At 29.9% G+C, this 16,382-nt stretch overlaps 1 protein-coding gene across 1 annotated transcript; it reads left to right on the forward strand.

The window, feature by feature from the left end:
* The first annotated feature begins 9,569 nt into the window (after positions 1-9,569).
* Positions 9,570-9,827, forward strand: LOC128132467 (uncharacterized). The gene has a single exon (XM_052769054.1). The coding sequence runs from the start codon at positions 9,570-9,572 to the stop codon at positions 9,825-9,827; it is 258 nt and encodes an 85-aa protein (XP_052625014.1).
* The last annotated feature ends 6,555 nt before the right edge of the window (positions 9,828-16,382 follow it).

A 16,382-nucleotide genomic window follows, 5' to 3' on the forward strand; every position in this document is an offset into this window, starting at 1 on the left:
AAAATTCATTTAGTATTTTCAATATTTAATCTTTAATAATTAATACCTTTTTAGTTTCCATAAACATTAATTATCAAAGTCTAGGATCCAAGTTGCAAAAAAAAAAATTGTTAGGTATCCTTTATCCTATCCATTTCAATCCAAACTGGTAGATATCAATTATCAATTATATCTTGCTATATAATTGCTAGATTTATGGGATCTCTTATAACAAATTTAATTAGACATGTATGATCCCATCTATGCCTCAAAACTCTCTTGCTTAGGTATCCTTTATCACAAAAAATTTCCGATTAAATCATCTAATTTGAAAAACTTGTGTAATCGGCCTATAACTTGGTTATAGAAATCACGAAGACACCCCAACCATCAAAAGATAACACTAATTGGTTATGTATCCTTTATCCCACTAGTACATACAAGAGATGTGCGAGTGTTTTTCAAAAGAATTGCATAGATTTGAGATTTATAAAGAAAATCGTCTTTATATGTTCTATAATTCTAGTTTAAAAACATATGATATCATGTTTATTACAAGCATATAATAAACCATGGTATCAATTTTCAAAAGAAAATCACTTTTAAAGGTTCTATATAAAAAGCTAGTTTTTATATAATTTGACGCAATTCAATTTTATTAACCGGTATTAAGTTTGAGTGCATTTGAACATTTTATATCTTTAATAAAACTTCATTCTATTATATGTATATTTGGAGTTTATATAAGTTACAAAAATCATCATTTTAAAACTTATAATGGAGTATTTCAAAATTTTGTTGTTATTAACGATTTTATAAAACTAGGTTTTATTTTTTTAAAATAATAATTTATTACATCTTATGTCCAATTTTGAAAACCAAAATCCATTTGATTTTTATTTTGTCCAAAATTATTTTAGCATGTGAAAAACTAATTTATCAACCACACATAATAATTGCATAAAATAAACAACACAAAAACATGCATAAAAACATATGTGCATAAGCATAACCAACTAATGACATTTTTGTGATCAACACAAAAGATGTCAAGTCCATTACTAAAGGGACATTTAGGGAGACCAAAAATCTTCTTGTAATGTTGTAGAAGCTCTCACTTGAGTAAATACTCATTTCTTGCAAAGAGATTGGAAAATCTTCTTTAAAGGAAAAAATTCAGCCACATGCAACAGTTTTTCAGAAAAAAGGTTGCAGAAATTGTTCCATTAGGTCAACAGAACTTTAACAAAAAGGCTACTGTTGACAACATTCATGACACTTTTCAGAAAGTGTCATCTTTCTGTCCAACACTTATATACTCATGAAATTTGCCCTTTTGTCTTAAAAAAATGGCTCCGACTTAATTTTTTGTTACATCTTTGTACAAATAAATTATTTCTAAAAACTAATCTATTAATTTACAAAAATAACCAAGAAAACTAATTTATTTAATTATTACATGCCATATGAATAAATAAATTATTATTACCATTTTTATAAAAACAACAAACACAACAACACAACAACACAACAATCATAATGGTCATTGGCTAGTTTATACACATTTTACATAAAACAACCTTTATTTTTCTAAAACAACTTTAAATGACAAAAGATGAATGAAAATTTTGTCAAATAACAAAAATAACAATTATAAAGTTGTCATAGAAAATATGTATGAACTTATTTTTATACAAAAACAAGTTATTCATATTCTCCAAAAACTAAGATTTCCAAAAATCAAAAAATCTAACCAAACCTGCAAGGTGGTTCTGATACCAATTGTTGGGTTTTATTTCAAAAATATTTCCAAAAACTCATATCATGACAAGCGGAAGACTTTAAATTGCGAACATAACATAAAATTTTTATACATACCAAGGATCATCTTGCAAGTTATAAAATACGAACCAAAGAAAGGATGAAGAAATAACAACCTTTGTTGTTATTTGCTACACCAACAATGACTCAACTTGATGTATATGCTAGTCCATAAACTCTTAAACCATTAAGATTTAAGTTCATAACCAATATGAACTTAAAGAGGGCATGTAAAAGCAATTAATCTCCAAGTCTTCAAAGCAAAACTAGAGAGTGAGAGAGGAGGTCATGGATCTGGCAATTACAAGAGAGAATCACTAGCTAAAATGCAAGCCTCAAACTTATATGCATAAAGTGAAAGTATTAACCACTAGGTCTTAACACTTTAAGCATATATGTCCCCATGTCATAAACATGTCTAATCATGCCTTCTCAGATGCTTCTACTTTTGAATAAACTAATGGAAAACCCATAACTCTTTTCCTTTTATATAATTTTCGGAAATTATATATAAAAGTGAAGAGTTTGTTTAAATTTTATAAACTCAAGTTTTATAGAATATAAACTTTGTCTTTTGGTAAAAGACAAAAAAGTTTCAACTAGTCCAAAAAGTTGTACATGATTTATTAATTTATACGATATGAATTATGGAATGTTACATGCTAATGAAAATTAATATTTCAATGAAATAAATAATTTTCAATTTAATTATAAGAGTTTATTGAATATTTATTAAAATCAATTTCTAATAAATAATCAATTATATCAACTTGTTGTTAGTATGACCCATCAGTATCATATGTTAATTAACAATAACACTTTAAAATGATTCTTGAGCATACCAGATCTTTCAATGTCGTCACTACACTCGACTCAAATGGATAATTGTAAGATATTATGACGTCACTACACTCAGCTCAAACATATAATAGTAGCATATTATGTCGTCACTATGCTTGATTTAAATGGATAATAGTGGTATATTATGTTGTCGCTTCGTTCAACTCAAACGGATAATAGTAGTACATTATGCCACCATTACAGTTAATTAAACGGATAATAGTTGTATATTATGTCGTTACTACACCAAATTCCAAATGGATAATTGTAGTATGTTATGTCGTCACTCAACTTGACTAATGGTCATATTACCACTCTGCCAGTTGGCTTCGATAAGAATATCTATTTGAATATAATTATATATTATAATTAAATAATAGAGTATTGATACTCCATTTATGTCATAAGTATATAGTTATATAAGAAAATGTTGGATTGTATCCAACTAACCTACATTGAGGTCATTCTTGGTAAATCTGCTCTTAAAATCATTCATTTCTTTATGTATACCCCTAAGATATGGATACACTAGTAGTATATAAGATGAATAGGAATTATGGAAACCCTAGTACCTAGGAAAAGTATAACACTATTTTCAAAGAATAATATACAAAACCTGTGAATTCACCAATATTATGTTGACCTCTCAAAACCACATGTATTCCTAGGAAACCGAGTAATGGAAGATTGCACCTCTGGAAGCAATGATTGATCGACTCAGCTACCAAAGACCTATTATTGTCATAGTTATGCCTAACTGCCAAGGAAGCTCTAGCATTAGAAATTTAAGTACTTCCAAAATACTTTATGATGTAATGTTTTGCCTATAAATGGTAGTGATATACTGATATTTATGTTACATCTTGTTTTGTATTGTTCAATGACTGTGATCCAAGATCTCTAACGTTATGTCTCCTGACATTTCAGCCACTGGTTGGAGGTGTAACATTACATATACCTACTTCAATTAATTTTGATATTGGTTAGTCTCATTCAGAGTATGTGTGTATAAGTTAGGAATAAAGAGTAAAATTTTGTTCCATGACAATTTCTGGTGTTAATGGTACAGAAATACATACCAATGTACAAATCGTATTTCTTTTTAGATGACTAGAAACTGTGGGTCCAATTTAGGCAACTATAATGGTATGCCTAGTAATTTCCCAGAGTAAGGTGACAACTATAAAAATCTTGTGAATTGCGAATATTATTCTAATCCATACCATCTAAAAAAGAGAGACCGAAATTATATATCCAAAGAGCGAGAAAAACAAATGATTATATTTTTCAATTCCCGAATCGCACAATGGACACCGCTTTAGATTCATATTGTGAAACTAAACAAGGTGTAAGGTTTAAAAAAAAAACTTGCTTTTATGCATCTAGATGGATGTCTATTTATAAAGGACAAAAATTATAACTTTTGATATTTTCAGTTTTTTTTATCGATGAAAAACAAACCTTAAAAAATACAAAAAGAATAAGTGTTTTTTTTATTATTATAATTCGATGCATGTACAACCAACTAGTAAATGTACATTCCCGTCTTTAGCCATCGATCATTTATATTTAGACGCTTACAATTGTTTCTTATTTAATAGTTATTCACTTATGGAATTATATATATATATATATATATATATATATATATATATATATATATATATATATATATATATATATATATATATATATATATATTCACTTATGGAATTATATTTACATTGCCAAACGATATAGCTAAGTTCAAATGTGGATGTACATCTATTGTGCGGACGTGTGGACAATACTATTATTTGAAAATGACTAAAAAAATATATTGTTTGGCAATGTAAATACGTTCAATCTCACAAAACTATTGTCATCATCGCGTATTTTTACTAATTAAATCGTCTAATGGAATTATAGACTTTTATAAGTTTTTCATTCTATCATGATGTTTATTGATAATCATATTATGTAAAAATAAAAATGAGTGAAAAACAATGTGCGAGAATAAAAAATAAATAATAATTAGTGCATGATAATGACGATAGTTATATGAGGTTGAACGTATTACATTACCAAACAATTTATTATCTTAGTCGATCTAATAGAATAACATTATCCACACACTTTCTTAGAATATTATATATATATATATATATATATATATATATATATATATATATATATATATATATATATATATATATATATATATATATATGTTTAGGTTCTATGAAAAACAAAAAACCTAAAAAATACCCTACAAATCATAAAAATGCATAAAAAAATACTTAGAGATCACAAATTTTTTTTTTAATTTTTTTTTATGAAAAAATCGCATGTTTTTAAATAAATTCGCTGATTTTTTTAAAAAAAATTGATTTTTGATTTTTTTTCAACGAATTTATTAAAAAACCTATAATTTTTTTATAATTTTTTTTTTAAAAACGTTTTATAATCTCTAAGTATTTTTTATGCATTTTTATGATTTTTAGAGTTTTTTTTGTTTTCCAAATAACTCTTCCCTATATATATATATATATATATATATATATATCAAGGTTGTAAAAATCGTTCGACGTTAACAGTGGTGGACTGGGGTTAAGGGATTAATTGGCTAGGTGAAGATTATTCGGGAATTATTAATTGCTAATTTGTTATATTTAAAAAAAAAATATGAATAATAACAAATAAAATTTCGTAAATGCCATTGATATCATAACAAAATAGGTTAATATGATAAATATAACAGTAATCATACCTCAAATAGTTGTTATTGAGATATAAGTTCTTCGAAGTGTTAAAATTTTATCGAGTTCTACTGTTTCAGTCATTGTGTATGCATGGTTTAATCGCTAGACGCTCTCTAATCAGTAGAGTAGCGCCTAGAGATTAATCGGAACCTAATCGGGATTTTTACAACAATGATATATATATATATATATATATATATATATATATATATATATATATATATATATATATATATAACATATAAAAATTCGTAAATGCCGCCGATATCATAACAAAATAGGTTAATATGATAAATATAACACTTATCATACCTCAAATAGCTGTTATTGAGATATAAGTTTTTCAAAGTGTTAAAATTTCTTTGAGTTCTACTGTTTCAGTTATTGTGTATGTATGGTTTAATCGATAGGCGCTCTCTAATCGGTCGAGTAGGCCTAGAGATTAATCGGAATGTAATCGGGATTTTTACAACACATATATATATATATATATATATATATATATATATATATATATATATATATATATATATATATATATATATAATCGGGATTTTTACAACACATATATATATATATATATATATATATATATAGAGAGAGAGAGAGAGAGAGAGTGAGAGAGAAAGAGAGAGATTCAAATACGAACTTAACTAATGTCAAGAACCCACTTAAAACAATTTTTTTTTCTATACAACATTGTTAAAAAAAAAAAAAGCAAAATTCTTTATTTGTTATGTCTAAGAAATTTTAAAAAAATTATAAAGTTTTTTTTTCTTTTTTTTCATATGCATAGAACTTACATGCATATAGATATCGTTTTTGCCGATTTTTTAACCAAATCTTTTAGATGCAAACCAAAATGTATGTTTGTTGGTGGTTTTTTGTTTGTTTGTTTTATTTTTATATGCATATATTTTCGTCTTCTTTTGCAAACCACTTCTAATGATTGTATTAAATATTAGAAGAGGCTCTTAATGACGTTTTTTTGTTTATGAAAAATGCATATACATATACAAATACGTTTATATGCATATGAAAAAAAAATTAAAGATTTCTTTCGATTATCTTAGACGCCCATATGACTAATCTTGGTGTATTTTTTTAATTATTTATTATTTTTAGTTTTGTTCATTTTTGTTAAAGTTTTGGTAGAAAAAAAAAATTTCTAAGTTCCTATTTTTTTTCTTCTCAATGTAACTCTCTCTCTCTCTCTCTCTCTCTCTCTCTCTCTCTCTATATATATATATATATATATATATATATATATATATATATATATATATATATATATATGGTTAGATTATTTTGTTTCTTACATTTATTATGTGCTAAAATGCACAAATAATATATATATATATATATATATATATATATATATATATATATATATATATATATATATATAATTATATGTATATTAGATGATATCCATAATTATAATTCTATTTTTATGGAACCTAATTAAATCCGCCATTAATGTCAGCAATAAAATTCTATCAGAATGAATTCGCATCTATGTTTTTATATATGAATTCGTATTTTGTTTCAGGATTTACTCACTTAAAATACAATAAAGTTGAATCAAAATATGAAAAACGAGAGTGTATTCTATTAGAATACACTTTTATTCTGCTGGAATACATTATTATTCTTCTAGATATAAATTTATTCTGAAAGAATATTATTGTTGACATTAATAATGAATTTTATTGGTTTTCATAAAAATGAGTTATAAGTATGGATAATATTTAATATACATATAATTAATACTAAATTCATATTGGTGAATTCTAGCATATAATAGATGTGAAAAACATTTGAACCTACCTCTCTCTCCATCTCTCTCTCTCTCTCTCTCTCTCTCTCTCTCTCTATATATATATATATATATATATATATATATATATATATATATATATATATATATATATATATATATATATACTTTATGTAACCTTAATAACAACAAATAAAGAATGTTATTTCATTTATTAAGTTCCATCAAAATGAACCATGATAAATTATTTTTTACAAGTGTCATAAAATTTTATATTTCAAGAAAATAATATATGAAAACTATATTTCTAACTATTTAAAAAAAAGTAGTATCAAATACCAAAAAAACAAATTGGGTCTTCTATACATTATGTTTTATGATTCTTTTTATAAACAAATAGTCATGAGGATATATTAATATTTATATTCATTGTTACATATAAATAAGATATATAACTTTGGCAATGGGTTATGATAAGAAATTTAAAAAGGTAAAATGTAAGCTATACAATACATATATAAATTGGATGATTATAAATGAAAATATATAAAGCTAAACCTAAATAAATACCTAAAATATCACATCATCAAAATCAAATCTCCTTCAATGAGAATTTGAGTCGTGTATTTAGAAAATTCCCAGACATTAATCTTGTGCGTGTAATGGCGTCCATTATTAAGTTTGTGATAAACGACGGTCGTTGCAAGGAGAAACATGACCATACTTTTGTTGCAGTCAAAGCTCTCTCTCTCTCTCTCTCTCTCTCTCTCTCTCTCTCTCTCTCTCTCTCTCTCTCTCTCTCTCTCTCTCTCTCTCTCTCTCTCTCTCTCTCTCTCTCTATATATATATATATATATATATATATATATATATATATATATATATATATATATATATATATATATATATATATATATATATATATATATATATATATATATATATATATATATAGCGTTCAATCGAGAACATTTTTTATCGCGAGAACATTTTAAAACAATTTTGGGCCACACAATTTTTTTAATTAAAATTGTAAATTAATTTTCATATAAATCAAAAACTAATTACAAACAATTAGAAAAACTAACTAACATCACCCACCACCCATCACCACCACCCGCCACCACCACGATCCATCACTAACCACCACCACCAACCACCACCCCTCACTACCCACCACCACCAACCACCACCTGCCACCACCACCACCCACCACCCGCCCACTAAAACCACCACCACCACCCATCACCACCAACTATCACTACCCACCACCACCCGACACCCATCACTACCCACCACCCATCATTACCAAGCACACGCCACCACCCACTACCCACCCACCCACCATAACCACAATCACCCACCACCACCACCACCACCATTACCACCCAGGCACCACCACCCGCCACCACCACGCATCATCATCACCCAACCAACACCACCTACCACCACTACTTATCACCCATCACAACTACCCTCCACCACTACCCACCATCACCACCCATCACTACCCATAACCACCAACCAACACCCACCACCCGCCACCACCACTCACCACAACCACCACCCATAACCCACCACCACCACAACCACCCATCATCATCACCACCCAACCACCACCACCTGCTACCACCACTCACCTCCACCACCACCACCCACACCCACCCACCAAAATCACCACCCATCACTATCACTACCACCACCCACAACCACCACCCATCATCACCACCCAATGCCACAATCCCTGCCTCCACCTACAAAAACCATCACTCGTCACCACCAACCACCACTATCCACCAATCACTACCACCTGTCACCACCACCTACTATCACCACCCGCCTCCACCACCCTAACCACCAACTTACACCACCCGTTATCACCACCCACCACAACCACCCCCACCCACTACCACCACCCCAACCACCCACCCCAACCACCACCCACCACCACCAAACACCACTAACCACCACCCGCCACCACCATCACTACCCAACTACCACCACCCGCCACCACCACCTACCTCCACCACCGATCACTACCCACCACCACCCAACACCGATCACTACCCACCATCCATCATTACCCACCATCATCCACCTCATCCACCCATAATCATCACCCAACCAACACCACCTACCACCACTACTTACCACCCATCACAACCACCCTCCACCACCACCCACCATCACTACCCACTACCACCTACCACTTATCACTACCCACCACCCATCACTACTCACCACCCACCACCACTCGCCACCACCACCACCCACCCACCACAACCACCACCCATCACCCACCACCAGCACAACCACCTGCCATCATTACCATCCAACCACCACCACCACCACCCATACCCACCCACCAAAACCACCACCCATCACTACTACCACCACCACCCACAACCATGCCACCTTTACAACCCATCATCACCACCCGCCACCACAAGCCCCATCCCTACCTACAAAAACCACCACTCGTCACCATCAACCACCACTATCCACCAATCACTACCACCTGTCACCACCACCTACCATCACCACCTGCCTCTACCACCCATCACCACCACCACCACCACCCACTTAGACCACCCGTTACCACCACCCGCCACAACCACCCCACCCACTACTCATCAAGACCACCACCACCCATCAACACCACCTGAAACCAACACCAACACCCCCACCCACCACCACCACATGTGATTATATGTATGCATATGATTTACATGGATACAATTCGTTTTTCTCTAAATAAATCATATGTGACTAGATAGCTTTTATCACATATGATTAAATAAACATGAATAAAAAAATGTATATTATCTACATAAATCACATGTGATTAGACATATATAATCACATCTGATTATATGTTTTAATCACATATGATTTATGTGAACAACATGCATTTTCGCGTAGTTGATTCGTTAGTTGTTCTCTTATATTTAATCACAGGTGATAATAAGTATGATGTATCTAATCACATATGATTTATATTGACAAGATTCATTTTTACATTTTCTCTTCAACAATTTTTTTTATGTTTCTAATCACATGTGATTTATGTGGACAATATTTATTTTTGCGTCGATTCAATAATTTTCTCATGTATTTAAACATACATGATTAATGTGGACAAGATTCGTTTTTGTTCATATAAATCATATGTGATTAAATACATATAATCACATGTGATTATACAAAAAACTATTGAATCGAGAAAGAGAGAATGAATTTTGTCCACATAAATCTTTTGTGATTAGATACGTATAATCACATGTGATTATATGTATTTAACCATATATGATTTATGTGGACAATATTCATTTCTTGTTTTCCATTCAATAGTTGGTCTCGTGTATTTAATCACATGTGATTATATGTATTTAATCACATATGATTTATATGGAAAATATTCATTTTCATGTTTTCGACTCAATATTTAGTCTCATCTTTTTAATCACATGTGATTATATGTATTTAATCACATATGATTTATGTAGAAAAACAATATATTTTTGCGTTCTTGATTCAATAATTGTTCTCATGTATATAATCACATATGATTAAATGTATCTAATTACATAGGATTTATATGGACAAAATTCACTTTCGAGTTTTAGATTTAATAATTTTCTCACGTATTTAATCACATGTCATTATAAATATCTAATCATATGTGATTTATATGGACAAAATTGAATCGATCTTGTCTATATAAATCATATCTGATTAGATACATATATTATTTTCTCTTTGATTGTAGTGCTCTTTTGGGATCTGTTTTCTTACCTTTCAACCCATTCTTAAATTTAGATAAAATAATATTGGTAATTTTCCCTCTTTTATTTTTTCAGAAATATAAAGATCTCATTCTAACGATTTTTGGTTGATTTTATATTAAATTTACAAGTTAGTAACTTTAAGCTGTCACATTCTGGACCACTCAACACTATTGGAATAAACTGTACCAATCTACTAAGAATTACATCAAACCCTTTATATGTGGGAAACTATACATCCATATCTAACTATAGGTTTCGAAATTTTGGCATTTGGAGTTATGATGAATTTAATATGATTTTTTTGAAGAGAATGAATGAAATATGTGACAATATGGATTAAACTGAGAAGATTGCCAATTTTACCCCTCAAGGATTTGGAGTTTTGAAATGTGATTCAAAGTTTGAAGAAACTAGACAAAATAATATTTCCATAAAAGTAAGTCTCATGATTTTTAGGTGTTCCTACTGACTTGCACGAATTTTAGAAGTTGGAGGACAGATTTAGGAAAATTGATCATAATAGCTTTTAAATCACTTTTGGTGTTCTATTAAGTACTTAATGGTTAAACCTTAAGTTTATCACTTTTAACATGATTGTTGGTTACTCATTAGGATATTGAGATGTGAAATTCAATTTAACCTAAGGACCTTAATGTTTGGCTTAATGAGGGTTCAAAGTTAAGGATTTTAACATAAAATGCCACTTTTACACTTAATAGGTTCTTTTAGACAATATGGCAAACACCTTGTGTGCATGAAATCCTATAGTGATCATTAACTCTCTAATAGACTCCAATTCATCCCCTAGAGCTTACTATTTTCATTTATCATCGACATGAACAATTAACATAAAGAAGAAACTATTCATGATTATAAATGGAGCGATGTTAGATTTCACAATATCATGAATCTGACTCATAATTCGTTCAGATCCATTGTTTTCTTGATCAGAGTACAAATCAAACTAGAATGTGCTAATGAGAGAGAGAGGGAGAGAGAGAGAGAGAGAGTAGTGATAGTACCTTCGGAAGATCAAATTGTTTATCATACCACCACTTGCTTTTCAGCTCCCAAAATCAAAATCACGCAGTCAGATCTCCCCACTTTTACCTCCGGCGCGACAATATTTCATTCCGGTGGACATTTCTCCAGATTCTTGATTTGTATCGTGGAGACCGCGAACCAGATCTGGTGCCTTCAACTTCAAATCCAGATTTGAAGTAACTAGGTATGATAGGTGGTTTAGATGAGACGGGGAGGTGAAGCAGATTCCTAGAGAGCGGAGAAACTACGCTTTCAGCAATGGTTCGACAGTTAGATATCGACGGCAGAGATATGGTAGTTTTGGCGGCTATCCGGTGCTCTTAATGGTGGTCCGGCAAAATTAAAAAGACGTAATAACGTATACTGGTGGGCTGGTGTTGGGGTAGGCAGTTTTTATTTGTTTATAGTAAGATTTAAAGTAGTGGGTTAAAAGCGTTCTCAGAATTTCTCACGGGAGAAATGTTCTCATTGGAACATAACTCTCTCTCTCTCTCTCTCTCTCTCTCTCTCTATATATATATATATATATATATATATATATATATATATATATATATATATATATATATATATAGGAATGATCATTTGAAAATTCAAAGTTTTCCAAGAACCCGAGAACTAAAGGTGGAGCGTTGGATAAAAAAAAGGATGGTCGAGATGCAAGGTGGCGTTGTTGTAAATAATTGGAAAACTAAAGAGGTGGGGGCATGTTAATTAAATGATATAACGGGTATTATTGGAATATTACATTATATGTTATATCTGATTTTCTAAAACAGGATACAAAATATCCCAACATCGCCTGTGATCTTCCCCAAGCGATCCTGGCCTTCTTCGATTCTAATTCCGACGATTCCTCCTCCCACATAGCCGATGTTGGCGAGTTGAATCTTCATATCGACGGATAATTGGAGATTGATGATCTACCAAAATCACCGTCGATTTCCTCGACAATCACCACTAGGTTGCAATCCACCACCTCCTTCCTCAATCGTCAATCCGGTAGGTCAGGTTTAGATTTCCTCGACAATCGCCAACAAGGTACACTGCAAGAATCGTCGTCGAGTTTTACGTATGTAATCATTATCGCCTGATTTCGATTTCATTTTCGTTTTACTTTTTCTTGTTAACATTTTGTGATTTTTTTTGAGGAAATTAGGGCAAAATTCATTTTATTAACAATTTGAACTCACATTTTTCTTCTATAAATTTTGTGTTGCCATGTAAAATCTATGGAAGGCAATATCTTTCAAGACCGATGTTTGGTTCGTATTCATTCATAAATATTGTTGGTGGAAGAGAAGGCGATGATGTCGGGAGCAAAAGAAACATGGTTGAGGTGTCTATTGTGGATAAGATAGTGCAGAAACTTTATGAAGGTATACTATTTATCTAATCCTTTTATTTGAAGATTTGTGACTATATGTTTAATGATTTTTTGAACACATCTTAATTTCATGTTTATAGAATGGTAGTAGTCCAAGAAAAAGCTTAACATTGGTGTTATATCTCCTTATGCTGCACAAGTTGTGTCAATTGAAGAGAAACTTTGTTACAAGTATGTGATTTAAATGTGATGGATTTCCAGTAAATGTAAAGTCAATCGATGGATTTCAGGGTGGAGAAAAAGATATCATAATTTTATCTACTGTAAGATCAAATAGCCATGGGAATGTTAGATTTACTTCTAGTCATCAAAGGACTAATGTTGCCTTGACCAGAGCACGATGGGATGCTTTGACTTTCTTAACAATTGGTATTTATAGATAACTTCCTTTTTTTCAGAAGAGGGACTACAATCCTTCGCCAGTTATTCCAAAACCGTGCTTCCTATCTTATTATTCTTTTTTATTATTCTTTTTTAAATATATAAAAAAATTCAATAGTAAAACAATTTGTATTCCTATTTTATTTTATACATCTTTAAGAGCTTTTGCAGTTGGGAGCTGCAGTAATGTCATATAATGATCCATTGTTATCTGTTGATGATTTAGTTGATCAGGTTGTTGAGGTTCTTGACTATTTTGGGTAATTTTATATTTCTTTAGTTTTTCAACTAATAATTTGGATATAAAGAGTCTTTTTAATTTTTATTTTTCTGATGAATTAATTTTGAAGACGTGGTGCTATTATGTGCATAGGAGTAACAATTGGTGCTTATGTACTCACCTTGTTTGTTGTAAGGCAAATACTTTTTGTTTTATATATATTTCCAAAATTTATTTAAATTCTTAATTTTCAAGGTTTAATTAGTCTTTTTACATATTTTGTATAACAGATAAAATATAACACGACGTGTGCTTGGACTCATCCTTGTTTCTCCTTTATGCAAAACTCCTTCATGGACAGAATGGTTGTGTAACAAGGTTAATTATCAATGTTTTAAACTTATGTTCTCACCATACATTCAAAATAGATTGTTTTCATACCAATAGTAATGCTCACGTGGTTGGTAGATCTAAAGATGGGCGTCTCTTTTTCGGGATCTGGTGGATACATTTGTGGTTTTAAGTTTCCAAGCTCACTCCTTGTTGGTAAGAGAGTCATTTGAAATTTTTTGATAGAATCACATGTGATTCACATGTAATTCACATGAAAATCACATGTAATTCACATATGAATAAGATGTAATTCACAAGTTGGTCACATATGAATTACATATGATTCACATGTAAATCACAATCACACGTGATTCACATGTAAATCACATGTGATTCACACTTAAATCACAATTACACGTGATTTACATGTAAATCACATATGAATCACATGTGATTCACATGTAAATCACATGCGATTCACATATAAATCACATGTGATTTACATATGATGTCATATGTAAATGTGATTCATATGTGAATCGCATGTGATTCATATGTTAATTACATGAAAATCATATATATATATATATATATATATATATATATATATATATATATATATATATATATATATATATATATATATATTTGTGAGTGTTTTTTATATCAACCATTTTTTTTTAATTTTCTGGTAGATTTGGAAGAAATTATGGTGAATATTGAAGAGATGAAAAAATGATAAATTGAAGAAAATAAGGAAATATTGACAAGAAGACATAAAAACGCTTTGAAATTTGTAGCATTTTTTATTTTTTATATTTTATTTTGTATTGAATAAAATACTTGTACTATTATGTTTATAGATTAATTAATAAAAATGAGATTTTTTATGATTACTTACGAATATTATAGTATAAGAAATATACATATATGCATTTGAAAAAATATGCATATATGCACCTAAAAATTTACCTTTTTATAAAAAAAATGCAGGTTTTTTTTGAAAAGATTGGAGTTTTTTTTTTTTTTTTTTTTTTTTTTTTTTTTTTTTAAATGCAGTTTTTTTGCAATATCATTTTTAGACTATAGTTACTTCTATGCTGTAAGTGTTTTGCTTTAAATGCAATATTTACAAAAATGGCCCTTGTACTTTTTTGAATTTAACAGTTTTTAGTCCAAAATTGAAACTTTTATTACTTTTGGTCCTTTTTTCAAGGTTTCATATCGGTTCTGGTCCCTAGAAGTTTGAAATGAAGAACAAAATCATAAAAAGCCCGAGAGACCAAAATTGAAAAATGTTTTAACTAAGGGAAAAATTATATCACCTGCCATTTTGTAAAAGTTCATTTTCATTTATAGTCTCTTTCAAATAGTTTCATAACTTTAATTTCTTATAGTGATATTTTAGCCTTCTGATTACATGTGAATCACATGTAATTCATATGTGATTTACATGTAAGTTACATGTGATTCACATGTAAATCAAAAGTGAATCATATATGAATTACATGTGATTCATATGTAAATCACATGTAATTCACTAGTGAATCACGTATGAATTACATGATTCACATGTAAACACATGTGGTTCACATGTAAATCACAAGTGAATCACATATGAATTACATGATATGATTCACATGTAAATCACATGTGGTTCACATGTAAATCACAAGTGAATCACATATGAATTACATGATTCACATGTAATTCACATATGAATAACATGTAATTCACATGTAAATCACAAGTGAATCTTAAAAGATACAATCACATGTGAATCTTACATGATTTATACATATGCTTTTGGTGAATGTTCTTGCATTAATCATTTTTTTTATTTTCTTATAGATTTGGAAGAAAATATTAAAAAAATTGAAGAGGTGAAAAGTGATAAATTGAAGAAAATATAGAAATCTTGACACAAATACATGAAAGCCCTTTGAAATTTTGTAACATTTTTTATTTTTTAAGGAATAAAATAGTTGTACCATTGTGTTTATAAATTAGTAAGTAAAAATTGTTTTTTTATGATTTATTTACGAGTATTATAGTATAACAAATATGT

Source organism: Lactuca sativa, chromosome 2, assembly GCF_002870075.4.
Source record: "Lactuca sativa cultivar Salinas chromosome 2, Lsat_Salinas_v11, whole genome shotgun sequence".
Lineage (NCBI taxonomy): Eukaryota > Viridiplantae > Streptophyta > Magnoliopsida > Asterales > Asteraceae > Lactuca > Lactuca sativa.